This window comes from Rhinoderma darwinii, chromosome 11 (genome assembly GCF_050947455.1).
Source record: "Rhinoderma darwinii isolate aRhiDar2 chromosome 11, aRhiDar2.hap1, whole genome shotgun sequence".
Lineage (NCBI taxonomy): Eukaryota > Metazoa > Chordata > Amphibia > Anura > Rhinodermatidae > Rhinoderma > Rhinoderma darwinii.
This window is the reverse complement of record NC_134697.1, coordinates 19953122-19980721: the sequence shown is the minus strand read 5'-3', so window position 1 is coordinate 19980721 and position 27600 is coordinate 19953122. Positions and strand designations below refer to the sequence as shown.

At 41.4% G+C, this 27600-nt stretch overlaps 1 protein-coding gene across 1 annotated transcript in view; it reads left to right on the top strand.

Moving 5' to 3' along the window:
• The window catches only part of ADAM12 (ADAM metallopeptidase domain 12), a 407169-nt gene that overhangs the window by 303350 nt on the left and 76219 nt on the right, over nucleotides 1–27600 (top strand). The window contains exons 12-13 of the mRNA XM_075843108.1: nucleotides 7003–7180; nucleotides 22125–22214. Of these exons, the coding sequence (XP_075699223.1) occupies nucleotides 7003–7180; nucleotides 22125–22214 (268 nt within the window). The remainder of the gene's footprint in view (nucleotides 1–7002; nucleotides 7181–22124; nucleotides 22215–27600) is intronic.

Below are 27600 nucleotides of genomic sequence, written 5' to 3'. Positions count from 1 at the left end.
AAGGTGGGACTCCCTTTACGAGAGTTGAATGACGGAGGCCACATAGTGGTGGAGCACCCCTAAGTAATCACCACTTTTTCCCTCTCTATAATCTGGCTCTGCCACTACAATCTTCTCACATATTTCTATGATATTTTGCAAGATAAAAATCTCTGCACAATGATGACTATGACAATGAGGAGTTCATCATGAAAAGCAGTAATTCCAGTAATTACCTTCTATAATAAACGTGAAGGTAATATATCTGTTGAGGAAGTAATAGTCGGATAAGCCAAGAAAACCAAACCGGAAACACCTTGGAGATCCATTATCCACAAGAACTAAAACATTGGTTTGCTTTGTGTTTGTACTAAATTCTGGCATTGACCTCTCAAAATAATTTCAGATTTTTTTTATTTCTTATTTTTACATTTTTTTTTGTTTACTTCCACCAATGCTTTTCATGTAGGATACAGTGGTTATGACTATCTACAAATATATTTACAGACTGAGTGCTTCATGATTGATGTATGCTTTTTCTTCGCTTTTTTTATGTCAATTCTAGTGATTGACAGCTAGGCGCCTGCTATACTTAGTAAACATCAGAGAAGTAGTGCCTCAGGTAGACATAGATCATGTTCCCCACTCATAGAATCAATAGCTTGGTTTGAAGGAATTATTCAATCCTTTTCTTTTTAGAAGTTGCAGTTGCAAGCTGAATATCGTCCCAGTGACCTCATTAAAGATTGTGGAAGATAAGAAAGTGTCCCTGTAGTTACTGGAAATGTACTTCCAGCTGTGGATAAAAAGTGCTGATCTTAAGGTGAAGGACCACCATCTAGATTTCAGGTTTACAATTACGTGCTGAATAATTTCTTAATATATCGATCATATGGCAATCAGAGCTCAGTTTTAGTGATACAGAGCACCAAATCCTCTGCATAGACATATATAAATAAATTAACATTTTGACTGCCTGCTACAACCACTAGAGGGAGCTTACTGCATACAGTCTTATTACTGAGTTCATGTATAACAGCTCCACCTTCTAGTGGTGGCTTCAGGCAGTCAGAATTTTACCCTTTAAATTTGTGTTGGCTGGGGATTTGGATCTTTGTATCAGAAAAACAAAACTCTCACCACTATAAAGGTATACAGTATTAAGAAATGAATCACCACAGAAGAATGCACCTTTTATTTAGTTTATGTTTTTATCCTTTTTTTTTTTCTGTTTTTTTTCATGTTTTAATTATTTAGGCTACACACTCCATTGAGTCTAAATGCCCTTTTCTGCAGTAAATTCCCCCTACTCCACCAACAATGAAAAATGGTTTGTGTTCGATTTTACCTATTGGTCCAGAGAGCACCTGTGGTCACCTTCTCAATATTCCAGATACGCTGCTCCCAGCCATGCAAATAGTAAAATGTAGCTAGTATTGCCAGCAGGTTACTGCAGGGAATTTTCCTGCTTGAGGCTTCAACAGTTCTGATTACGATTATCTGTCATGCCTGTCATGCTGCCGCCGAATATTTGTATCTTCATTTTTCATTGTGAGCAATTTAATAGACCAATACTTAGGCCAGAATCACACATGCTTTTTTGGTGCAGTTTATGGCTCTGTTTTTGATCCAAAGCCAGAAATGGATCCAAAAATATGGAAAGGTATAAAGAAAAGACTGAGGTATCTTCTCTCTTTTGTGTCCACTTTTGTGTTTAAAAAAAACGGAGCCAAATGTTTCATCAAAATTGCGAGTGTGATCTGGACCTTAGACCCATTTCTTGCAATTTTTGCAGCTTATGAAAATTTGAAATCTTAGACCGTATCCTCTAGTTGATACATTGACATCTCACACCTTGGACTCCGCAGCCTATATAGATAGTGGTCACAAAATGCTTTGACCAGCTAGATATTCTCTATTTTACACTCACAAATTGGGTCTTGTGAGCTAGCGCCTTCGCTCAGCAGTTGTAACATCTAGTGTCTTTTGAAGAGTATACTTCTTCCATTACGTTCAGCTGAAGTGTACATTAGTTGCTCCCTGGAGGAGTCGAGGGGTTGCATTGGAGAGCTTTCTCCCACCTTGAACATATAATACGGAGTGGAATTGATTTCTCTTCTGTGTGCAGATCACCGGGTTATAAGGTAACACATAATACTGTTATGAAGAACTGCGGATGGGGAAAATGCTGTGCATCAAGGTGAAAATTGTGCATTGAGAACGTTCACAAGACGACCTGTGCTAGGGACTGATATTTATTTTTTCATCTTCAGTATTATTCTCCACTAATGTCCTGTGATAAATATTATAGATAAATAGGTTTGGTCTCCTGTAGTTTTTACAGAAAATATTAAAACCTATCTCCGAATAAGTGGTGAGTGGTATTCAAGGGGTTGTCTGGTTTTAAAATACTATTTTAAAATATCCTATAAGTGAATTCAGAAAGGCCAAAGTTACTAATACAAGGGCAGGTTACATCACCAATTCCTAGCAGGACACCTACTGCCCTACCCCCCATGATGGGGGTCGCTGCTTAGTATTATAGTTGCACACAGATAAGATTTCTATAAGGTGCAAGTCACACAATCTTATCTGCATCCTGCTGGAAACTGGTGTTTTAAACTGCCCTAAGTATGACGTTACTCTGTGATTTTGAGTAGAATTGATCAAATTTCTGTGGTTCCCATCTATTTGCAAGAGCGCAAATCAGCTACAAATAGGGTCTCTCGTTTTGGAGGACCCGACATGTCTATGCATTACATGGACAGAGCATTGGTTTCGACTGTGTAATACTCCACTTCTCCTGTGGTGGCACTGCAGGGAAATTGAGCATTTGCTGCTGAGTTCCAAGACAGGTTACGGCAGATCGCTGCAGTGGGAAACCCTGTGATCAAGTTATTGTAATGGGACCCTTATAACAAATCAGAATTGTCCAAAGTGGTAACCACTTTATTAGCATAATGACATTGTTATTTAAGGAATATGTCTAATGATTTTATTCTTGGATTATTCTTGGTCTGTCAGCTGTAGTAAAAGTGCAAACATTTACTGTTGAGCAATACCAGATTTACTTTTCTGGAGTTTGTAGGCACAAGATGCCGTGTGCATTAGGCCCCTACTGAAAGCCACGCTGTAAATGATCAAACTAGAACTACACTAGGAAGCTAAAATTATGGTGATGTCATTAGACATGAAGTATTTTCCAACGTCTGTTACAATGGACAGTGCTGTTGTGGAGGTACAGGGATGTAGCTAAAGGGAAGATTAGCAGTCACACCCGGCCCCTGGTGCCTGAGGGCCCAAATACACCTTTTCCACATAAGAGATCAGATTTATAAATGGCGCGTTGTAGGTGAAGGCCCTGTTATAGATTTTGCATTGGGTCCAGGAGCTTCAAGCTTTATCTTTTTTTACTTCTGCTGCTTTTCATAATCCACTTCTCCTTCTGTAAGTTAAGTGGACTGTACAGGGCCCTGACCTCAACCCCTTCCAACACGTTTGGGTTGAATTGGCAAAATTGTGAGCCAGACCTTCTCGGCCAAAATCAACGCCTGACCTCACAAATGCTCTTTTAGCTGAATGGTCAAAAATTCCCACAGACAAACTCCAAAATCTTATAGAAAGCCTTCCCAGAAGAGTGGAGGTGCAAAAGAAGGCCCAACTCCATGATCACACCCATGGTTTTGCAATGGGATGTTGAACAAGCTCATAGAGATGTGATGGCCAGGTGTCCACATACTTTTGGCCATATGGTGTATGCTTTTGAGGTCAATTCTTCTATCTGAAAACAAAGGTAAAATGTTAAACCCTAACGCTAATCATCCCCAAAAATATAATTAAAAAAGTTCGTGCTAAAAAATAAAAATTCTGCTAAACTTTTGTGCCATTAAGGATTAAGTACCCAAAAGAACACGAGCACTTGAAAAAAGTTGAAAAAGACATTTCATTTTCTAGAACTGTGCAGCGTAAGAAGTACATCTTGTATAAAGTTATTCTTTTTTGTAGTTCTTAATTTCTCTTTATGGGGTTGAGATAAGCATTTCACATACAGCATGATTCATTGCCTCAGGCAGGAGCAGCATTTCTTGTAGTGTGGGTGTTTTAGCAAATAAATTGCTAGGAACAATACACATCTTTCATTTCTACGTTTATCATGCAGAATGCATATAATAGAGGTGTGGGAAGGATAACTTTTTTATTCAGCTGGGATATAGCTTGCAACAAACAAAAGTTTTAAGGAAAAAAAAATATTATAAAAATCATATAAACTTTCGGTAAATGGTTTTTATAAATAAGAACTTGTTTCACATAAGAAACATGACAGCTGTTCCCTTTATGAAGAGGTGCAGCTTTATTTTGTGGGTAAATAGCTTCAGATTTGGAAAACAAATGGTCAGTGTTTTGATCGAGCCGTCAGTGCATTACTCACGCTGCTCTTTAGAAAATAAAATGCAGTATTTTTATAGCTTCAAAATGTATTATGCTTTTATGTTGAAAAATGTAAGGAGCGGGTTACAAAGTGCAGGCAGGGAAATGGTTCTGAATAAGTATAATGGACATTTTCTGCACCATTATTTTCCAAGTTCTCATCTCCCCGACCAAGAATCAATCGCTGCATTTTAAAGTACAACTCCCACCACGATTGATATTATTTTCAATGATGCATTAAAGCAGATCTGCTACCTAAATATGCTGGATTAAGTTAGGGCAGCACGTTACAGGGACAGGTTCACTCTAGGCTAATAGGAGCGATCAACGATTACAGTGGATTCATAGTTATTCATAGCCTACTCAGCTGCACTGGGGCCCAGAAGGAGGAGCTAGCCCGCAGTGGGTACAAGGGGTTTAAAAACCAGTATCCTGCTTCTCTTCCCGCCCGCTCACACTCTTCTTGGGGTCTGTCATAGAATATGCAGATACTGCATAATCCCAGTCAGCCAATCACAGAACCTTCTCTACAGTATATGATTGTCTAAATGTTCTGTGATTGGCTGATAGCTGATGTTGTATCGGTAAAACAAAAAGATCCTACCACAGACGGAGGCGAAAGAGAAGGAGTCCCACATCCGTCAGTGCGGGTAGGTAACCTCTTCAAAGGTAGTTAACCCCTTCACTGCACTCGACCACCAGTGACGTTGTTATTATTAACCCCTTCACTGCCCTAGACCACCAGGGCTTATGTTATTAACCCTTTTACTACCCTAGTCCACCAGGGATGTTGTTATTAACCCCCTTCACTACCCTGGACCACCAGGGATGTTGTTATTATTAACCCCCTTCACTACCCTAGACCCCCAGTGACGTTGTTATTGTTAACCCCTTCACAACCAAAGACCACCAGGGCTTATGTTATTAACCCTTTTACTACCAGGGATGTTGTTATTATTAACCCCCTTCACTGCCCTAGACCACCAGGGATGTTGTTATTATTACCCCCGTCACTGCCCTAGACCACCTTGGCTTATGTTATTAACCCTTTTAACTACCCTAGCCCACCAGGGATTTTACCATTAAACCCTTTGCTGCCCTAGACCACTAGGGATGTTATTATTAACCCTCTTCACTGCCCTAGGCCACCAGGGATTATGTTATTAACCGCTTCACTGCCCTAGCCCACCAAGGATTTAACCATTAATCCCTTTACTGTCCTAGACCATTAGGGATGTTGTTATTATTAACCCTCTTCACTGCCCTAGACTACCAGGGCTTATGTTATTAACCCTTTTACTACGCTAGCCCACCAGGGATTTTACCAATAAAACCTTTGCTGCCCTAGACCACCAGGGATGTAACTATAAATCCCTTCACTGCCCTAGATCACAAGGGATGCTGCAATTAATCTCTATACTACCCTAGACTACCAGAGATGTAACCCATCACTGCAGAGAAAATGAAGAATATTTGTCCATTTTTTCGGAGAGATAATTACATCATTATATATTTTAAATATGAGAAGTTGCAGGTATGCTGGCGGAAGAGGACCCACACGCTGTTTTTGTAGGGGCCTTTAGTTGTCTATGTGTTCGCCTCTGTAGGGGCCTTTAGTTGTCTGTGTGTGCCTCTGTAGCTATGAGTCTGATATATTAATGAGGAGAGCGCTCTCCGACCTCTCCCGGCCCTTCTCACAGCGATCGACTTTTTCTGTGTATCTGCAATTACAGATACAGCCGTATGTAGGTTGAAAGCTTTTCACCTTGTCTTGCCCCATATGTACCTGACCACTTTGGGTTTCTGAATGGATAAGCCATACATGTCTGTAGTCATAGGCTCTTTAAATAAGTCGGGTAAACTCCTCCGTAACAATCAAAAATATTTGCACCCAAGTGAAGGTTGAGCAGTTTTTGAATTTGCTTTATGCAGCTGACAGATATGTCAATTGCAGCTGTTCTCCCTTTAGACAACCAAACCCGTCCTAGCTGGGAATCCGTTCATGAGCGCCCATTATCTTACTACATAAACAGGGCGTACGCCTGACCTTGGTGCTGATGCTTGTGAGAGATGTTATGCAATTTCCACTCCTATAGATGAACACTGAACAGTACAAGCCAAGCACTTCCACCATATGTCTCATTTCCAAGCACGTTCTAACAAACGCGGTCACCTCTGCATTTGTTTTTGCTGCAGTGTGTGTTAAGTTCTGTTACCCCATTTGTCTTATTTGTATTGTATGAGCTCATTTACCTTGAAGTGTATAACATTGTGGACTATTCTACTGTAGAAATATAAATCCCAATGAGAGCGATGGAAACACCAGTTCCGAATTCATATCCTATTCCAGATTTGTCAAACCATGAACCTCTTAGACAAAGCGGCAAAGAGAATGGAAATTTCTGTGACTCCACTGATATACAACCAAAGGGCTGGACGGTCCCCAGTATGACCAGTATCATGCTGATCTTTCTTGGGTGTTGGCAACCTGAAACAAGCCAGCACTTTATAAATAGTTTTTTATTAGCAAATATTTTTTTGCAATAACACACATCTGACTGATTTAGCGTTGCTTTTCCCTCTGTTGTTCTACAGATACCCATTCCCAACAGTGTTCAGCAGCTGCAGCAAGAAGGACTTGGACACCAGCCTGGAAAAGGGAGTGGGCATGTGTCTATATAACATGCCTGAAGTAACAGAATCATTTGGAGAACAGAAGTGTGGAAACGGATATGTGGAAGAAGGAGAACAGTGCGATTGCGGAGAACCAGATGTAAGAGGTCTAGTGGTAGAGTCTAGTGTATTATTCATAATGCGGCTCATATACCACCCATGTACATTATTATATTAATATTATTTACAGGAACAAATGTAGGTTGTTGGGAACTCCAAACTGGGTCACCGACATATAGGGGAGGTGGCCGTGCATGAGTATGTCCCGCTCTGCTAAAGACTATAGATTATGTAGACAGCCAGGCTATTGACTCCCTTAGGCCTCATGCACACCACCGTGTTCTGTCCGTGATATACGGACAGCATGTCGGCCGGGCTTCCTGGACCGAACACCGTTCAGGGAGCTGCGCTCCTAGCATCATAATTATGTATGACGCTAGGTGTCCCTGTCTCCCCATGGGAATACTGTCCTGTACTGAAGCATGTTTTAGTACGATACAGTAGTCCCGGGGGGTGGCAGTGACTATTAGGAGCCCGGCTCCCTGAACTGTGTTTGGTCCGGGAAATGCGGCCAACATGAGGTCCGTATATCACGGAATGAACATGGTTGTGTGCATGAGGCCTTAGATTTAAAAAACAGTGCGCAAAATGCATGCATCTCCACCCTTGAATTTTAGTTATGCCCATGGAGGTCATACTGTAAGGATATGTTCACACGGAGCGGATACCCTGCGTAAAAGCACAGGGAATTTAGCCGCAGGGAATTTCGGCCCAAAAACCACACCAAAATGTGGTGCAGTTCTTCAGCCGGAATGTCCTCCTGCGGAAAACTGCACATCCCAAAAAAGTTTCATACTTACGTAGGCATTGCGACGCGTCCCTCTGCCGTCTTGCAGTCCGGCCTCCTGGGATGACGTTTCATGTCATGTGACCACTGCAGCCTGTCGCAGATTTTCTGTCTAAAAAAATTGCAACACCTGCTATTTGTTGCGAGTTTTACATCCCCATTGAATTCAATGGGGGAAAAGCCGCAACAAGAAAGCAACGATTCCGCAAATACAATTGACATGCTGCGGATTAAAAAAAAATGCACCGCAGGTCAATTTCTGAGCGTTTTTTTCCGATCATGTTATACGCGCCATTTTGCTGCAACTGTATTATGCATCCGTTGCGGAAAATCGGCAGTATTTTCCCTAAAGTTGTAATTCCATGATTTTACCATGACCATGTTGCCGTGAAACCCCAGCCCAAAGCAGAAGTCATAACTAGTCCAGTATTTTTAGGATCCAAGGTGGAAATCCAAGCTGCACAACAGTGGACCTGTACCATATCAATAATGACATTTCAGCCCTTATTATTTAACATGGAACTACAGTATTAAGACTATTCCTGTTTTGTAAGACTCCAGCCAAGGGCATACATACTGTAGAGGCAGCCCATGCGACTGCTATAGGGCCCCTGGAGATAGAGGACCCAGCCCAGGTAGATCCACCTGTCCCCATTTCAATTGGTGGTGTGACCCTGCACAGGGAAGGGTACAATGTTAGCAAACAAGAAAGTGAAAAATGGATAAGTGAACCAGGACCTCCTGCCACAGTTGGGTGGTGTCAAGCAGCACCTGAAAGGAGCCTCATTTTTATCTTTGCTATGAAGCTTTACATCCTCTCTGTACACCACTGACCCCAGCGCAATCTAGTACAACGTAGCTCAAATCAGAATCGTATACACATGCTTCCCCCGTATCTGCACCGATATTTTATATGCTGGCATTTTTTTAAAACATTTTTTAATATTTACGAAAACCTAATTTATTTTTGTGAAATCAAGCATATTTTAGTAAACGGATACCATCCCTTAATCCTGAAGCTGTTGCTTGGAAGACTTCTGAGGCTTGTCTTGCTCCATTGAACATCATTATTTACAGGCTCTATTGGAATACCAGTTGAAATATCAATTTCAATTTCCATTCAATAAGCTTGGTAACATAAGAAAATCTCTGTGAACGAGAAGATGATGAACACCGTTAATTACCGGCGAGGGTCTCTGGGTGTAGTTATTATGATACGGCCAGTGAGTTCGGACTGTTACACTTTCCAGGTTACCAAGGCCAAATTGGGATCAACTTGACAAGTGCATTTAATTCTATAGTCAGCTGGAGCTACTACATAAACGGCTTATATTACAGTGGAAGCCTTGGTCCATAACTATTTGCGGCCTTTCATCCTTTATTCTCCGGAGTAGGACTTGTTGGTTGTTTTGTGAGATAGATAAATAGATCTGACCTAGCAAGAAAGAGACATTAAAGCGTATCGGTCAGATATTTATGCTGCCCTATCTGACCGGTCCGCCTTAAAGAGACAAATCTGAGATAGATAGATAGATAGATAGATAGATAGATAGATAGATAGATAGATAGATAGATAGATAGATAGATAGATCAGGACCGTTTTAACACATTGGTGGGCCAAGTGCAAAAGGTTCATATGTAGCCCCCCATTTGAACATTGTTAATTGTCTAACAATGTCTACACATTCTATCTATTTTTAGTTTTTGCATGAAGGCCTTATGCACACATCCATTCAGTATTTACGGTCAGTAAATAGTGCACGGATGGGCTACGGACTGTCACCCGCATTAGCAGGCTGTGCACACAACCCCCCCTTGTAGATAGTGCCTAACTATAGATTCCGCCACACAACGCGCCCATCTATAGATGGCACCATACAGCCCCCCCTGTAGATAACGCCTTACAGCCCCCTGTAGATAACGCCATTCAGCCTCCCCTGTAGATAACGCTATACAGCCTCCCCTGTAGATAACGCCATACAGCCTCCCCTGTAGATAACGCCATACAGCCCCCCCTGTATATAACGCCATACAGACCCCCCTGTAGATAACGCCATACAGCCCCCCCTGTAGATAAAGCCATACAGCCCCCCTGTATATAACGCCATACAGACCCCCCTTCGATAACACCATACAGACCCCCCTGTAGATAACGGCATACAGACCCCCCTGTAGATAACGCCATACAGACCCCCCTGTCGATAACGCCATACAGACCCCCCTGTAGATAACGCCATACAGACCCCCTGTAGATAACGCCATACAGACCCTCCTGTAGATAACGCCATACAGACCCCCCTGTAGATAACGCCATACAGCCCCCCCTGTAGATAACGGCATACAGCACCCCTGTAGATAACGCCATACAGCCCTCCTCCTGTAGATAAAGCCATACAGCCCTCCCCCTGTAGATAATGCCATACAGCCCTCCCCCTGTAGATAGCGCCATACAGCCCCCCCTGTAGATAACGCCATACAGCCCTCCCCCTGTAGATAACGCGATATAGCCCCCCTGTAGATAAAGCCATACAGCCCCCAACCCCCCCCCCCCCACACACACACACACACACACACAAAACGGCATATAGTTTGTCCTACAAAAGAGATGTATCCCCGAAGTTCTCCATGACAAACCTCGGACTTCCGGGGTCTGCGCAGTTCAATAAAATTGAATGGAGCGCTGGTCACGCATGCACACAAGCGCGAGCGGTGCACCATTCATTTCTATGGAGCTGCCGACAGACCCCCGGAAGTCTGAGGTTTGTCATGGAGAACTTCGGGGGACTTTTGGTCCCCCGGTCTCCTTATCGCTGGGCGTCCCAGCGATCACACATGTATCCCCTATCCTGTAGATAGGGGATGCATGTTTTTTGTAGGAACAGCCCCTTCAGTGGCGTCGCGCTGTAGCAGCCATGGCTGCGAGCGGAGCCTCCGGCCATGGGGGGGGGGCCGTGCTGCTACAGCGGTAGTTACGTCACTGGACATGTCCTATTTTTTGCGGGTCATTTCTAAGGCCCGAACACACATCCGTAAATATACGGGAAGGTGTCCATGGCCCATAGAAATTAAGGAATCAGTAATTGCAGATAAAAATTACAGTCGTGCGCATGAGGCCTTGTGGAACTAATTTGGACTCACAGATGATGTCTTCTCTCATTGGAGTTGTTAGCGTTTTATTTTCTTCTCCATTCGACCCATGATGACTTCTTCCAGTCACAACTCGATAGTGCCCCTAAAGACAACAGTGCCAGATACTGTAGATAGTGACCCAAATATAATAGTGGCCTAGACGATAATAGTCCTTCACAAAGATAAAGTACCCCTGTTTGTGCCCCACATAGTAGTAGTGTCCCCCTTTATGCCCCACACAGTAGTAGTGTCCCCCTTTAGGACCTACACCGTAATAGTATCCCCCTTTAGGTTCCACACAGTAATAGTGTCCCCCTTTAGGACCCTCACAGTAATAGTTTCTCCCTTTAGGTTCCACACAGTAATAGTGTCCCCCTTTAGGATCCACCCAGTAATAGTGTTTGTGATGCGTCCGTGGGGTTTCAGTGTGTTATCCAATTTCCTCGTCTGTTTTAATCCTCTTCAATCACTTCTCTTTTTTTTTCTGCAAATTTTTAGCAACTGATCCGTGAAAAACTGACAGCACACGGATGTTTCTCACAACAGATATCTGCTCCGTAATAAAATCTGTAAATAGCTTCATTGACTTGTGAGGGTCAGTGTACAGTCTGTTGTTAAAACGGACAGCGCACGGACAAGACGTACGTTCATGTGAATAAGGCAGAATTCAATATCTGCAGGACAGACTCCAAGCATCTGCAAAAAAAAAGAGCATGTCCTTCTGTTCATTAGGCCTTGTTCACACAGTGCAGATTTGCGCTAGATTTTGTATGTATTTTTTAAGCCAAAACCAAGAACGGAAACTAAACAGAAGAAATATATAAAGGAAGGCCCTGCAGGACTGCACTACTAGATCTAGTTCTGGTTTTGGCTTAAAAAATACATGTAAAATCCGCAGCAAATCTGCACTGTGGAAACATACCCTTGCTGTCCCTGCCTGGTCTTCTTGACAAACCGTTTCCCTCCTGTGATCTTAGAAGCCAGACGCTAATTGAAGCCGCTCCTTAGTACAATTGTGTAGCCTGTCTATGAGTGTGTTTGAAGATTGTCAGTTTATACGTTTCTATATTATAAGATCAGGATCATTGGGCATCTGCTATATTATAAGTCACTCTGCACATAATAAACTAATTGATTTACTTATAAAATGACTATCTTCAAAACACAAATTCACTATAAGACTGCACCCAAACGAACCGTCGTCCGATTCCCCTCATCTTGCGCTCTCATTGGCCTGGCACAGACAGCCTGATGCCGTTACTGCCTAGCGCCATCAGTGGCCTACTACAAAGAATGGCAGGTCAGGGAACCGATGGCTCCCTGCTCCACCATAGTCTTCAATTGTAACCACCTCTTGAGGAAACGGATACAGTTGAAAGAGGCGCCGCTGACAGAGAGCAGTTGCACCATTTGCCCTATGGTTAAAACGGCCATGATATAAACATAAAACAGATAGATTTTGTATTTATTTCTGTATATACAGTATGTATGCAGTCAGCTTTACATTTACCTACAGTTCCTTTGTACATGTTTGAAGCAATTGTCCAGTTGTGAGCTTAAATTTGTATGCAAGTCAGTACCTAAAGTATAGGTGATAATTACCTGCAATTTATTTTCTTCAGATCTTGTGGCTCGGATGCTTTTTAGCTCAGCTCCATTAGGGCAGAGAAGTGATCATTACAGTGCTTGCAGGGAGACTGTGGTAGTCTGAGACACACCTCCTGCCACACCATTGGTTCAGACTGCTGCTCTTCACCACTCCCCTGCAGTTCTGCCTCCTCAGATTGGCTGCAGTGGATAAAAATGAGTCTATCAGTCTCACCATGAGTTCTGTACATGAAATGTTGACTTCTATTACATCAAGAACAGCATGATTATAAAGTACAGGCTACCAGTAACCAGCGAGAAAAGAAAAAACTGGCACACACATACTGAGGGTAAAAAGCCTTAATAAGTCTACGTCCACACACAGCGTAATCACTGCAGAATTTCTAACCTGATTTTCTACGTGGAAAATATGCAGCATTTTCACGAGAAATTGACATGCTGAATATTGAGAATCCACACCGCAAGTCAATTTATTTTCTGCATATATCTGCAGCGTGTGGATGAGATTTTTCAAAATCTGACGTGATCGCTGGGGCTGCTGTGGTTATGGATACAATCCAAAACTTAACAAAGGCCTCCAGGGATGCCTCTTGAAAATGTCTGATAGGGCATACCAGTGGTATGTCTGAGCATGTGAATATTCCTATGCACAGGCAAAATATACTGAGAATGCCAGTATATTATAAGTTGAAAATCAAGATGAAAGTCTCTTTATAGGGAAAAAAATAAATGAAAAAGAAAAAACAAAACAATTAAAAATTTTTTTAAAAAAAAATACACATTTTGATGTACTATATTTTGTTTAATGAAAATATATAAAATAACCCCCACATATTTGGTATCCCATATCTATACCATCCTATACTATAAATGCATACCGTATACAAATAATATATATATATATATTTTATTTATTTTTTGTATTTATTTACTTATTTTTAAATGGTAGAATGCCTTTTGTTTTTTTGCTTTTCAACCCAAAATTTAATTCAGAAAAATTGCTAATGTGTATATACCCCAAAATGGTATGTTTAGGAAGTACCAAGAAGACCTCGTATAGCTGTGTCAATGTAAATTAAAAAAAATAATTATAAGTTGCATAATTTGTGCGATCCGATATGGCCTGGTCCAATAGCAGTTAAGCATGCAATAGTCGATATTCATTGGCTTGTTGTAGACTTACAGTATTCCCCAGGCCTTTGTGCTATAACTAGAATATATATTACATATAAATATTTTCATCTCCGGTTTTGTGTAGCCGAGTGTCAATTCACGTGACCGGCATGTGTGGAACGTAAATGCTTCTGTGCATTGCCTTGAATCTATAGCCCAGTCTATTACTCCTGCCGATGTCTACCACACCTGCCGTGCTCATGAGTTACGAGCAATCATTTTTCTCTGCTTGCGAATGTTCAAAATGTATTTCATTTTAGCCAGCACACACTAAACACTCCGCATTTACGTGCACGGGATCATCGCTCTTCTCTAAATGCACCAGTGTTTTTGAAAATTACTCAATCACGAATTGGATGAGTTATTTTTGATTACAAAAAAATGTTCTGGTTTTGGTAGAGTGTGAAATGTAGAGCGGGAGAATGGGAAAAAAGTAATGAAAAAGCTTTTTTTTTTGCTTTTTTTTGCACCGACATCGTGTCTGAAAAGAGGTGATTTAACATGACAAAGCAAAGCAGGATATCTTTATGTTACATCGTTGCCTAACAGTGTGAGGCCCAGCGTTACAAACCGCACTACAGAGAAATACATCTCCGCCCGTGTCCGTTCTGTCAGCTCTGTCACTTTTACTGATTACATCTTACAGATTGTTGTTTTTTTATTTGCATTTTTTTTCTATTCTGTGTTCTTAGGTTTTAGAAAGTAAACAATGTGCTGCCAAACAGTGCACAAAATGTAGCAAACGTTACAATAAAAAATGTAGAAATGGAACAATGTACAGCAAATAATGGCAAACGCAACAGTCTATACTTATTTTAGTCAATGCATCCCTCAATCTTTCGCCTTTTTTTTTTTATTATTTATTTTTAAATAGAAGTGGACGAAATGTACTTTATTCTTCAAGAAATTGTCACGGTCTCAGTGGGGCGGCTGCAGTAATATATAAAAGGTGCTATTTACCTGACTGATTTCATAATATGACTATGCCGGGATGGAGAGCTTGAGGTCTACCGAATTTGGTTTATTTTATTGACTGACTATTCTTTGGGCTCTATTCTCCTCTGTGGGTACTGTATTTGTCATTTAGGGTTCATATACATGGCCATTCTTTGAATCTGTAATACAGGGCCCATAGCCAGCCATAAGGCCATACCGTACCTCCCTGTGCCTCCAATTTATTTGGGACATGCTCCATCACATGCTGTATTGTGGAGGTATTTACGGAGGCACCATGCGGCGTGTCCATAGATCTGTAATTTGGACCGGTAGGGACTCCATGTGCTGCTGTATCGGTCATATCATTGCACACAGTTTTGTCATGCACATGCGTTCAGGCAGCAGTAATACAGCTCTATACAGAAGACCAGAACCGAATCCGCTCACGACAAAGTAGGGTAACCTTTCCTAAACAAAACTTTTAGGAAAGGTTTCCCTACTTTGTTCTGGTGGGAGCTGATCCAATTCTTGATACTAAATATACGGCTTCTGTATGGAGCTGCTGTAGTGCAGCCATCTGAATGAGGCCTTATTCTGGGTAGCAATTGTTCCTCACTTGTATTTCTTCTTAAAGGGGTTCTCCATTGCTATTCGTTTCTGATAGCTGAACATGTTATAAAATGTTTGTACCCCCTCCAGTGTCTGGATTGAAGGTGATCTTGGTTGGACCCCCTTCTCACATAGATATCCCATTACAGGAATCCATGTTGTAACCTCTTTGGAACATTTTGTAGGGCTACAAGCTCTCAGATCTTCACCAATGTCAATTGCTAAAGCGTGTCTAAACCAGGACAAGTAGTAAGCTGGGTATGCACCCACTTGAGGGTCTATGCAAGTAGTTGTCAAAGGGGCTGTAATCTCAAAAGGATTATCCTAATTGTACAACCTCTGTCTATATGCCATTTTGGGGCATATAGACTTCATAGACGAGGCTACCATGCTCGGGACCCCTCTAGTTTATAAATCGGAGCAGAGAGTGACTTTTGCTTTAGTGGACTTGGCGCTACCATTGTCCGTTCATTGGAATAGGCGCCTTCTAATACATATCCTCTGCATGAGTGGGAAGAGAGAGATTGTTTTGCAATGTTTGCCCTGGTCGTCCAACATAAAATTGGAAAAAGTGAAAAAAAACTATAATTGTGATGACAATGTCAACTGTTGAGCTCCAAAAGTAAATTTGCAAGTATGGGTTACATAGGGTAACCAGGCTGCCATTGGAAATGAACCTGATGTTTGGTTCATTACATTATTGGGACTATTGGGCATCTGCCAACAGGACTTCCAATAGATTCCCAAAAAAACTGATTCAAATCACCCAGCCACGTGATGAATGCAATGTAGTGTCTGGAGTTTTGTCATTTTCCCTTCATGCATCATACATGTCTTTTTCAGTCTTTATTCCTTTAAGCAGTTTCGGTCAGTGGTTCTTTGCTGAAAATACTGTTATCTGAGGATTGTTAGAACCTGTGACTTTTATACCCAGTGTTATGCTATTATTATGCTGGGGGCAGCCTTCCTGGACTACGAGAAATGGTTTCCTAATCTCTGCTATTAAATATTAATATGGCCTCAAATCTTTTTGTCTTCCTTCGTGAAATTTAATATTTTTCAAATTCTCACAATTTACATTACATTCATTGTATGAAACCAGATAAACTGCTTATTACTTATTAATGCGTGATTCATATGTTTACAGCGTTGGCTAATCCTGGTTTCTGAAGGACTAGTCACTGAGGTTATCACTGTGATGCCCTATAAATTCTTTCCCCTAAAGGTCCACATTACAGCCTCCGATACCCCTATAACAGCATCCACCATCCACAGATTCACCCATAATAGCATGTACCATCCACATGTGGCTCCATAAAAGCATGTACCATCCACATGTGGCTCCATAAAAGCATGTACCATCCACATGTGCCCCCATAAAAGCATGTACCATCCACATGTGGCTCCATAAAAGCATGTACCATCCACATGTGGCTCCATAAAAGCATGTACCATCCACAGATGCCCCCATAATAGCATGCATCATCCACAGATGCCCCATCACAGCTTGGACCATCCACAGATGCCCCCATAACAGTGTATCAGCCACCTGATGTCCACATTACAGTGTGTCAACCACAAATCCCCTCCTAATCGTGTGTTAACCACAGATGCCCCCATAACATTGTCAGCCACAAATGTACCCAAGATAAATGGTACGGGTCAAAAAAGAAGCCAAACTTTTGTTCCAGACACTACCCCAACCAACTAGTATGACAGGTCCCTTTAAGTTAGCGAATGTTAAGTAAAACCGGTCAATGGGTGCTAGTGGTGGATGGATGTTGATTGTGTATATTTTTTGGCATGATTGATCGACACTGTGTTACGCCTTCCACATGAATGTGCCATGGATGCAGTCACGAGATGCTTATCAACCAATTATTGGTCAATGCATGAACATACAGCTCTTACAGATGCTCTAACTTTAAGGGGTCTTTCATGGTAACGCATTCTCTTTATTGGCAATGGTTGTCAGGGTGTCTGTCACCTATCTGTTAACTTAGGGATTTTGACTAGTCTATCAGTACAGTACATATACATACATACATATATATATATATATATATATATATATATATATATATGTCACTGCGTAACAAATGTACATATCTGGGAATATAAATTCACATATTAGGGTTAGAGATGTAATCCAGGGTTATGTCAATATTTAGGAGAAATGCTTAATTTCCCAACTAGGTTTGGTGTTTGCCAAAATCTTCTCCGTATGATTCATTATGTGTCCAGACTGATAGAGCTTGGACTGGAGCCTTTCATATTACACAGTATACAGCATCTTTCTTGGCAGGGTGATTTCTAGAGTTATCGAGCATGAGGTCAGAGTTCTTATAAAGGCTGTAACGGTCTAATAAAATATTTTCCTCTCTTCCTGCCTGTCCTGAGTGACCTTCAATATGACTAAACCCTGACACTGTAAAACTCAACCTCATAGATCACTGTTAAATGAGAGATCATGTTGGGAGATGTAGTCTTCAATGTATAGAGTATAATAGAATTATATTATGATCATGTCCAGTGGTCGGGTCATGTTGGGTGTTGTAGTATTCAATCTATAGAGTATAATATAATTGTATTATGGTCATGTCTAGTGGTCGGTCATGTTGGGAAGTGTAGTGTTTTATGCCTATATAGAGTGTAATAGAATTGTACTATGGTCATGTTGGGGGTTGTAGTATTCAATGTATAGAGTGTAATAGAATTGTATTATGGTCATGTTGGGGGTTGTAGTATTCAATGTATAGAGTGTAATAGAATTGTATTATGGTCATGTCCAATTGTCTGGTTAGTGTTGAACCGAAACGTTGCTCACTTGAGGTGAATAAACAACCCTGCTTTCATCTATACTGAAGTCCTGGTGCCGTTCCTTCTTCTATGATTTCGTCTATATTCAAGTTGGGGAATTGATTTAACCTCTGGTAACATGCACATGGCCTGATATACAGTTTGATTTTGTGTGTGTGTGTGTGTGTGTGTGTGTGTGTGTGTGTGTGTGTGTGTGTATGCATGTATATATTTATGTGTGTACATATATGTATGTATATATATGTATATATATATATATATATATATATATATATATATATACACTACCGTTCAAAAGTTTGGGGTCACCCAGACAATTTTGTGTTTTCCATGAAAACTCACACTTATATTTATCAAATGAGTTGCAAAATGACTAGAAAATATAGTCAAGACATTGACAAGGTTAGAAATAATGATTTTTATTTCAAATAATAACTTTCTCCTTCAAACTTTGCTTTCGTCTTGGAATGTTCCATTTGCAGCAATTACAGCATTGCAGACCTTCGGCATTCTAGCTGTTAATTTGCTGAGGTAATCGGGAGAAATTTCACCCCATGCTTCCAGAAGCCCCTCCCACAAGTTGGATTGGCTTGATGGGCACTTCTTGCGTACCATACGGTCAAGCTGCTCCCACAACAGCTCTATGGCGTTGAGATCTGGTGACTGCGCTGGCCACTCCATTACAGATAGAATTACCAGCTGCCTGCTTCTTCCCTAAATAGTTCTTGCATAATTCGGAGGTGTGCTTTGGGTCATTGTCCTGTTGTAGGATGAAATTGGCTCCAATCAAGCGCTGTCCACAGGGTATGGCATGGCGTTGCAAAATGGAGTGATAGTTATTCAAAATCCCTTTTACCTTGTACAAATCTCCCACTTTACCAGCACCAAAGCAACCCCAGACCATCACATTACCTCCACCATGCTTGACAAATGGCGTCAGGCACTCTTCCAGCATCTTTTCAGTTGTCCTGCGTCTCACAAATGTTCTTCTGTGTGATCCAAACAGCTCAAACTTCGATTCGTCTGTCCATAACACTTTTTTCCAATCTTCCTCTGTCCAATGTCTGTGTGCTTTTGCCTATATTAATCTTTTCCTTTTATTAGCCAGTCTCAGATATGGCTTTTTCTTTGCCACTCTGCCCTGAAGGCCAGCATCCTGGAGTCGCCTCTTCACTGTAGACGTTGATACTGGCGTTTTGTGGGTACTATTTAATGAAGCTACCAGTTGAGGACCTGTGAGGCGTCTATTTCTCAAACTAGAGACTCTAATGTACTTGTCTTGTTGCCCAGTTGTGCAGCGGGGCCTCCCACTTCTCTTTCTACTCTGGTTAGAGCCTGTGTGTGCTGTCCTCTGAAGGGAGTAGTACACACCGTTGTAGGAAATCTTCAGTTTCTTGGCAATTTCTCGCATGGAATAGCCTTCATTTCTAAGAACAAGAATAGACTGTCGAGTTTCACATGAAACCTCTCTTTTACTAGCCATTTTGAGAGTTTAATCGAACCCACAAATGTAATGCTCCAGATTCTCAACTAGCTCAAAGGAAGGTCAGTTTTATAGCTCCTCTATGAAATGGAAATGGGCCTCTATACACCTATGTAGATATTGCATTAAAAACCAGACGTTTGCAGCTAGAATTGTAATTTAGCACATTAACAATGTATAGAGTGTATTTCTGATTAATTTAACGTTATCTTCATTGAAAAAAACTGTGCTAGACTTGCAAAAATAAGGACATTTCTAAGTGACCCTAAACTTTTGAACGGTAGTGTATATAGATATATATATATATATATATATATATATATATATATACAGTGAAGGAAATAAGTATTTGATCCCTTGCTAATTTTTTAAGTTTGCCCACTGTCAAAGTCATGAACAGTCTAGAATTTTTAGACTAGGTTAATTTTACCAGTGAGAGATAGATTATATTAAAAAAAACAATATAAAATGACATCTTCAAAATGATATATATTTATTTGCATTGTGCACAGAGAAATAAGTATTTGATCCCCTACCAACCATTAAGAGTTCAGCCTCCTCCAGACCAGTTACACGCTCCAAATCAACTTGGTGCCTGCATTAAAGACAGCTGTCTTAAATGGTCACCTGTATAAAAGACTCCTGTCCACAGACTCAATTAATCAGTCTGACTCTAACCTCTACAACATGGGTAAGACCAAAGAGCTTTCTAAGGATGTCAGAGACAAGATCATAGACCTGCACAAGGCTGGAATGGGCTACAAAACCATAAGTAAGACGCTGGGTGAGAAGGAGACAACTGTTGGTGCAATAGTAAGAAAATGGAAGACATACAAAATGACTGTCAATCGACATCGATCTGGGGCTCCATGCAAAATCTCACCTCGTGGGGTATCCTTGATCCTGAGGAAGGTGAGAGCTCAGCTGAAAACTACACGGGGGGAACTTGTTAATGATCTCAAGGCAGCTGGGACCACAGTCACCAAGAAAACCATTGGTAACACATTACGCCGTAATGGATTAAAATCCTGCAGTGCCCGCAAGGTCCCCCTGCTCAAGAAGGCACATGTACAGGCCCGTCTGAAGTTTGCAAATGAACATCTGGATGATTCTGAGAGTGATTGGGAGAAGGTGCTGTGGTCAGATGAGACTAAAATTGAGCTCTTTGGCATTAACTCAACTCGCCGTGTTTGGAGGAAGAGAAATGCTGCCTATGACCCAAAGAACACCGTCCCCACTGTCAAGAATGGAGGTGGAAACATTATGTTTTGGGGGTGTTTCTCTGCTAAGGGCACAGGACTACTTCACCGCATCAATGGGAGAATGGATTGAGCCATGTCCCGTCAAATCCTGAGTGACAACCTCCTTCCCTCCACCAGGACATTAAAAATGGCTCGTGGCTGGGTCTTACAGCACGACAATGACCCGAAACATACAGCCAAGGCAACAAAGGAGTGGCTCAAAAAGAAGCACATTAAGGTCATGGAGTGGCCTAGCCAGTCTCCAGACCTTAATCCCATCGAAAACTTATGGAGGGAGCTGAAGATCCGAGTTGCCAAGCGACAGCCTCGAAATCGTAATGATTTACAGATGATCTGCAAAGAGGAGTGGGCCAAAATTCCATCTAACATGTGTGCAAACCTCATCATCAACTACAAAAAAACTTCTGACTGCTGTGCTTGCCAACAAGGGTTTTGCCACCAAGTATTAAGTCTTGTTTGGCAAAGGGATCAAATACTTATTTCTCTGTGCACAATGCAAATAAATATATATAATTTTGACTATGTGATTTTCTGTGTTTTTTTTTATATATATAATCTATCTCTCACTGGTAAAATTAACCTAGCCTAAAAATTCTAGACTGTTCATGTCTTTGACAGTGGGCAAACTTACAAAATCAGCAAGGGATCAAATACTTATTTCCTTCACTATATATATATATATATATATATATATATATATATATATATATATTATATTATTATCTTGTCCAGTCGTCCGTAATTTTTTAAGTACATTTTGCGGTGAGCAAAGAAGATATATTGTATTATGATAACTGTAATAAGGAATAATTTTGGTTGAAGTTAGAAATCACAGGATCACTTATTGTTACAGTGATGCTTATTGTGCAATACCTTTATACTATTCCTATTTTATAATATATATGTATACTGACTTTGATTCATGAGTTTTCAAGCACCAAACGCCATCATCTTGCAGCTTGCACAAGCTCTACTCCGTCTACCCACCTTGGCTTTGTGTCTCATCATTTTTCTTTGAAGTATCTTGAGAAACCTTAATGTAAGTGTAGAAATACCTGTTCTGTGCCCAAGTGGGATTTAAAGGATACATAACTCTCGTTTTCAGACATTAAGGAAACATTGACTGCTGGATCAAACTGCTCCATTCTAAAAGGCTTTTCTCTGAATTTTATTGCAGGAATGTATGAACCCTTGCTGCAATGCCAGCGCGTGCCTACTCTTTCCAGGAGCCGTGTGCGCTCACGGACTCTGCTGTGAAGACTGCAAGGTGATTTTCTTCATAGACTTGCATTTTGTTATATGTTTTATAGTCTAGAAGAAAAAATGTGATGTATACCCTACCATGAAAATGTGTCATCCAGACCATCCAAGAATATATTTAAAGGTAAACTCTACGTCGAAAAGATCAATTACAACGTTTCACAGTTACATAGTACGGTTGAAGAAAGACTCATGTCCATCAAGTTCAACCAAGGGACGGGAAAATGGAAGGGAAAAATTTCTTCACATAGGAGCTAATATTTTTTCATTCTAGGAAATTTTCTAAGCCTTTTTTTTTGCAGCCATCTACTGTCCCTGCTGTGACGGCTCCTGCGGTGACTTTTCCACAGATTCACAGTTCTCACAGTAAAGAAGACTTGTCGCCTCTGCGGGTTGAACCTTTTTTTCTCACGACGGAGGGAGCGCCCCCTTGTTTTTTGAGGGGGTTTTACATGGAACAGGATTTCACCATATTTTTTGTATGTGCCATTCATATATTTATATAAGTTAATCATGTCCCCCCTTAGTCATCTCTTTTCAAGGCTAAATAGGTTTTATTCTTTTAATCTTTCCTCATAACTTAGATTCTCCATGCCCCTTATTAGCTTCGTTGCTCTTCTTTGTATTTTTCATCCTTTCTATGAACTGGAGCCCAGAACTGAACTACATATTCTAGATGAGGCCTCACTAATGCTTTGTAAAGTGGTAATATTACATCCCTGTCCCGTGAGTCCATGCCTCTTTTAATACACGACAATATCCTGCTGGCCTTTGAAGCCGCTGATTGACATTGCATGCTGTTATTTAGTTTATGATTTACAAGTACACCCAGATCCTTCTCAACAAGTGACTCCCCCAGTGTAGCTCCCCCTAGGACATATGATGCATACAGGTTGTTGGTACCCAGATGCATAGCTTTACATTTATCTACATTAAACTTCATTTTCCAAGTGGACGCCCAAACACTTAGTGTGTTCAAATCGGCTTGCAATTCACGAACATCTTCCATAGTCTGAACTATATTACATAGCTTGGTGTCATCTGCAAAAAAATAGAAATAGTGCTATTAATTCCATCCTCTATATCATTAATAAATAAGTTGAATAATAGTGGTCCCAGCACTGAACCCTGGGGTCACCACTTATAACCGGGGAGCATTCAGAGTAGGAATCATTGACCACAACTCTCTGGATACGGTCCTTGAGCCAATTCTCAATCTAATTACAAACTATACTTTCTAAACCTATAGTCCTTAACTTACCCAATAGACATCTATGAGGGACAGTGTCAAATGCTTTTGCAAAGTCCAAAAACACTATATCCACAGCGGCCCCTCTGTCTAGGCTTCTGCTCACCTCTTCATAAAAACAGATCAGGTTAGTTTGACAACTTCTGTCCTTAGTACAACCGTGCTGGCTGTCACTTATAATACTATTTTTTGTCACATAATCCAGTATATAGTCCCTCAATAGCCCCTCAAACATTTTCCCCATGATGGATGTTAAGCTAACTGGTCTATAATTACCCGGAGAAGACCTAGAGCCCTTATTGAAAATAGGCACCACATTTGCCCTGCGCCAGTCCCTTGGCACTATACCAGTCACTAGAGAATCTCTGAATATTATGAAGAGGGGGACAGAAATAACTGAACTAAGCTCCTTAAGAACTCTAGGGTGTAACCCATCTGGTCCCGGGGCCTGATTTGTTTTTATGAAGAGGTAAGCAGAAGCCTAGACAGAGGGGCCGCTGTGGATATAGTGTTTTTGGACTTTGCAAAGGCATTTGACACTGTCCCCCATAGACATCTAATGGGTAAATTAAGGACTATAGGTTTAGAAAGTATAGTTTGTAATTGGATTGAGAATTGGCTCAAGGACCGTATCCAGAGAGTTGTGGTCAATGATTCCTACTCTGAATGGTCCCCAGTTATAAGTGGTGTACCCCAGGGTTCAGTGCTGGGACCACTATTATTCAACTTATTTATTAATGATATAGAGGATGGGATTAATAGCACTATTTCTATTTTTGCAGATGACACCAAGCTATGCAATATAGTTCAGACTATGGAAGATGTTTGTGAATTGCAGGCAGATTTAAACAAACTAAGTGTTTGGGCGTCCACTTGGCAGATGAAGTTTAATGTAGATAAATGTAAAGTTATGCATCTGGGTACGAAAAACCTGCAAGCATCATCTAGAATATGCAGTCCAGTTCTGGGCTCCAGTTCATAGAAAGGATGCCCTGGAGTTGGAAAAAATACAAAGAAGAGCAACGAAGCTAATAAGGGGCATGGAGAATCTAAGTTATGAGGAAAGATTAAAAGAACTAAACCTATTTAGCCTTGAGAAAAGACGACTAAGGGGGGACATGATTAACTTGTATAAATATATGAATGGCGCATACAAAAAATATGGTGAAATCCTGTTCCATGTAAAACCCCCTCAAAAAACAAGGGGGCACTCCCTCCGTCTGGAGAAAAAAAGGTTCAACCTGCAGAGGCGACAAGCCTTCTTTACTGTGAGAACTGTGAATCTATGGAATAGCCTACCGCAGGAGCTGGTCGCAGCAGGGACAGTAGATGGCTTTAAAAAAGGCTTAGATAATTTCCTAGAACAAAAAAATATTAACTGCTATGTGTAGAAATTTTTTACTTCCCCTTTCCCATCCCACTTCCCCTTTCCCATCCCTTGGTTGAACTTGATGGACATGTGTCTTTTTTCAACCGTACAAACTATGTAACTATGTAACTATGTAACTATGTAACTATGTTGTGTGGGGCACTATCTACAACAGAGGAATCCGAGGCCAGTGCGTCGGCAGCACTCTAGCTAGGGATTCTGGTCCTGGGGGATCCCCAATGGAGTTATCTACAGGGAGGGGCGGTGTAACACTGTCAAAAGTGGGGTGTATGTGGCTCCATCTACAGGGGGGGTTGCACTACAAGGGACTGTCGGCCACTGCTCACCTACCACCAATGCGTCAGCAGCACGGGAAAAGGTCTGACGTAATGAAGGAGCACCGGAGCGCTCCTCCATCCGTCTGCTCTCTCCTCTCCCCGCGGGCCGCAGATGACAGCCTCAGGGGCCACATGCGGGCCACGGGCTATGTGTTTGAGACCCCTGATCTATGCAGATCCAATACTTTGTCATTTATCCTGATTGTACTTTGGCCGTCTACAGTATAACTGTTTTTCCCACATAGATCTATCCCCCACAGATTGTATTCCCTCTGTCACTGTAATGCTATTTACTTGCGAGAATGTAGGAAGAGTTATATTCATGGCAGACAAATAAGTGCCAAATGAAGTCAAGGTTGTATTGCATTTGTTTCCCCATCTGGTAATTCCTCATTCACACACTGCTCCGAGACATGCGCATAGTCAACATGAATTGTCTCGCTTGCATGTGATGTATTCTCATGTTATTTTCTATTACTCCGTAGTCAACCTACAAGCATGTTAATTTTGCCCAGAGCACACTAGCTCATGACAGTGGTTGATCTGCTTGTGCTGCCGAGAAAAGATAAAATATAAACTGCCAAGCACTAAAGATTTGCTGATCTAAAGACTAATATACTGGGTGAAAGGGGTTCTATAACGGGATGCTGACCACAGCACATGCCTGTGTGGGAGCTCTACTACATATGAAAAAGAGAGGCCTATTTAGAAAAAGGATCATCTATTTTTGCAGACACAGCGCCATTCTTGTCCATACGCTATGTCTATGTCTTCAAATTTCACGTTCAAGTAATAATCACCCAACGAAACTTTGTACCTTACAAAGAAATAGTTATTCCGGCGACCCGGCCATCCAGTGTCAAGTAGTATAAGGGTATATGTTTGAGGCAGAGGAGAAACATGAGGCTAATTTCAAGAGAATACCGCCTCTGAGTCCAGGCGTTTTTTAAGAGATGTTTTTAAAGCGTTTTTGGGGTTTGCAAGAGTATTTTGAGGCCTATTTTCTAAGTGTTTTTTGTAGTGGGAATGGAAAATACGTTTAAAAAACGCTCCAAGAAGTGACCTTCCACTTATTTTTGTGAGGCGTAATTTTCCGCGTAGTACAGTATTTGAATTTAGGGGCGTAAAAATAGGTGTTGTCCGAACTACAGTGTATTTTGCAAGGTTAGACGTATAACGATGCCAAACTTTGCCCATGTGAACATACCATAATGCCTCTACATTACTCAATATGATATGCCTACCAATTAGGTCTTCAGCTCTTTTTACAATAGGGTCATGGCTTCTGTTTATAACAGAGCAACCACAGCGTTTTAAAATGGATTCCAACAATTCATGACGGACCCCATTGATTTGTAATGGGATCTGCCAGGATTCGGGTATTTTTGATTGCAAGAATAGTAGACTGTGCTATTCTTGCCATGACAAAACATGAGTGTGAACAAAGCCTCACTGTTCCATATAGTTAGAAGTCACTGCTTATTGTGAAGTGTTGGGCTACATATGATATGTATTTACCCCTTCCTTTCATCCACATCCTCTCCTCTTCCGTGGTAGAACTAGATGGACATAGTTATTTTTTCAACTTTACTATGTAAATATGTGAGGCTGACATTACTTTTTTCTGAAAAGGAGAAACTTCATTACCAAGAAAAATGGTTCAGTCTATAGAATGTGCATATGTACTCCATATGAATGTATGTATATACATACCACCCAACCGTTCCAGATTCAGCGGGACAGTCCCGGATTCCAGGCAGTGTCCCGATGTCCCGAGCGGCCGGTGGTATGTTCTGGTTTCAGCTGTATCTGCGTCCTCAGGATGCAGATACAGTTGAATCCAATGCTGGAGCAAGGAACAGTCCGCTCCCTGCATCAGCATTCAACTATGCAGTCCCAGGCCAGAGCAGCAGGAGCTCTCTGGCTGGGGACTCCTGTCTTGGAACAACCCTTGACGTCACTGTCCATATATGAACAGTGACATCAGGGGCTCCTCCTGGAGCAGAATCCCCGGCCAGAGCGTTGTCGACACTCTGGCAGGGGATTTTTCTCCTTAAGAAGCCCCTGGCATCACTATCCATATATGGACAGTGACATCAGGGGCTCCTCCTGGGGCGGAATCCCCAGCCAGAGCATTGCAGATGCTCTGGCTGGGTATTCCGATCAAGGTCATCAGTGGTCATCTGTTAGCATCTTCAGTCCTCCTGACCTAAACCATCTTCTCAATAACAATACTTTGACTCTTTGTCTCGTTTAGAAAACCCATTTTCTAATATCCTTTTAGGGAATTCTGAGTTAATAGAGGGGGCCCCCCATTCAGGACCCTCATCTATAAGCTAGAATAGAGCATATCTACGAGAAGTATCAGTTAATCTGGACAACCCGGCATCCGTACATTACACAAACAGCCCATTGGCTGGCAACTGTGTAATGCTTC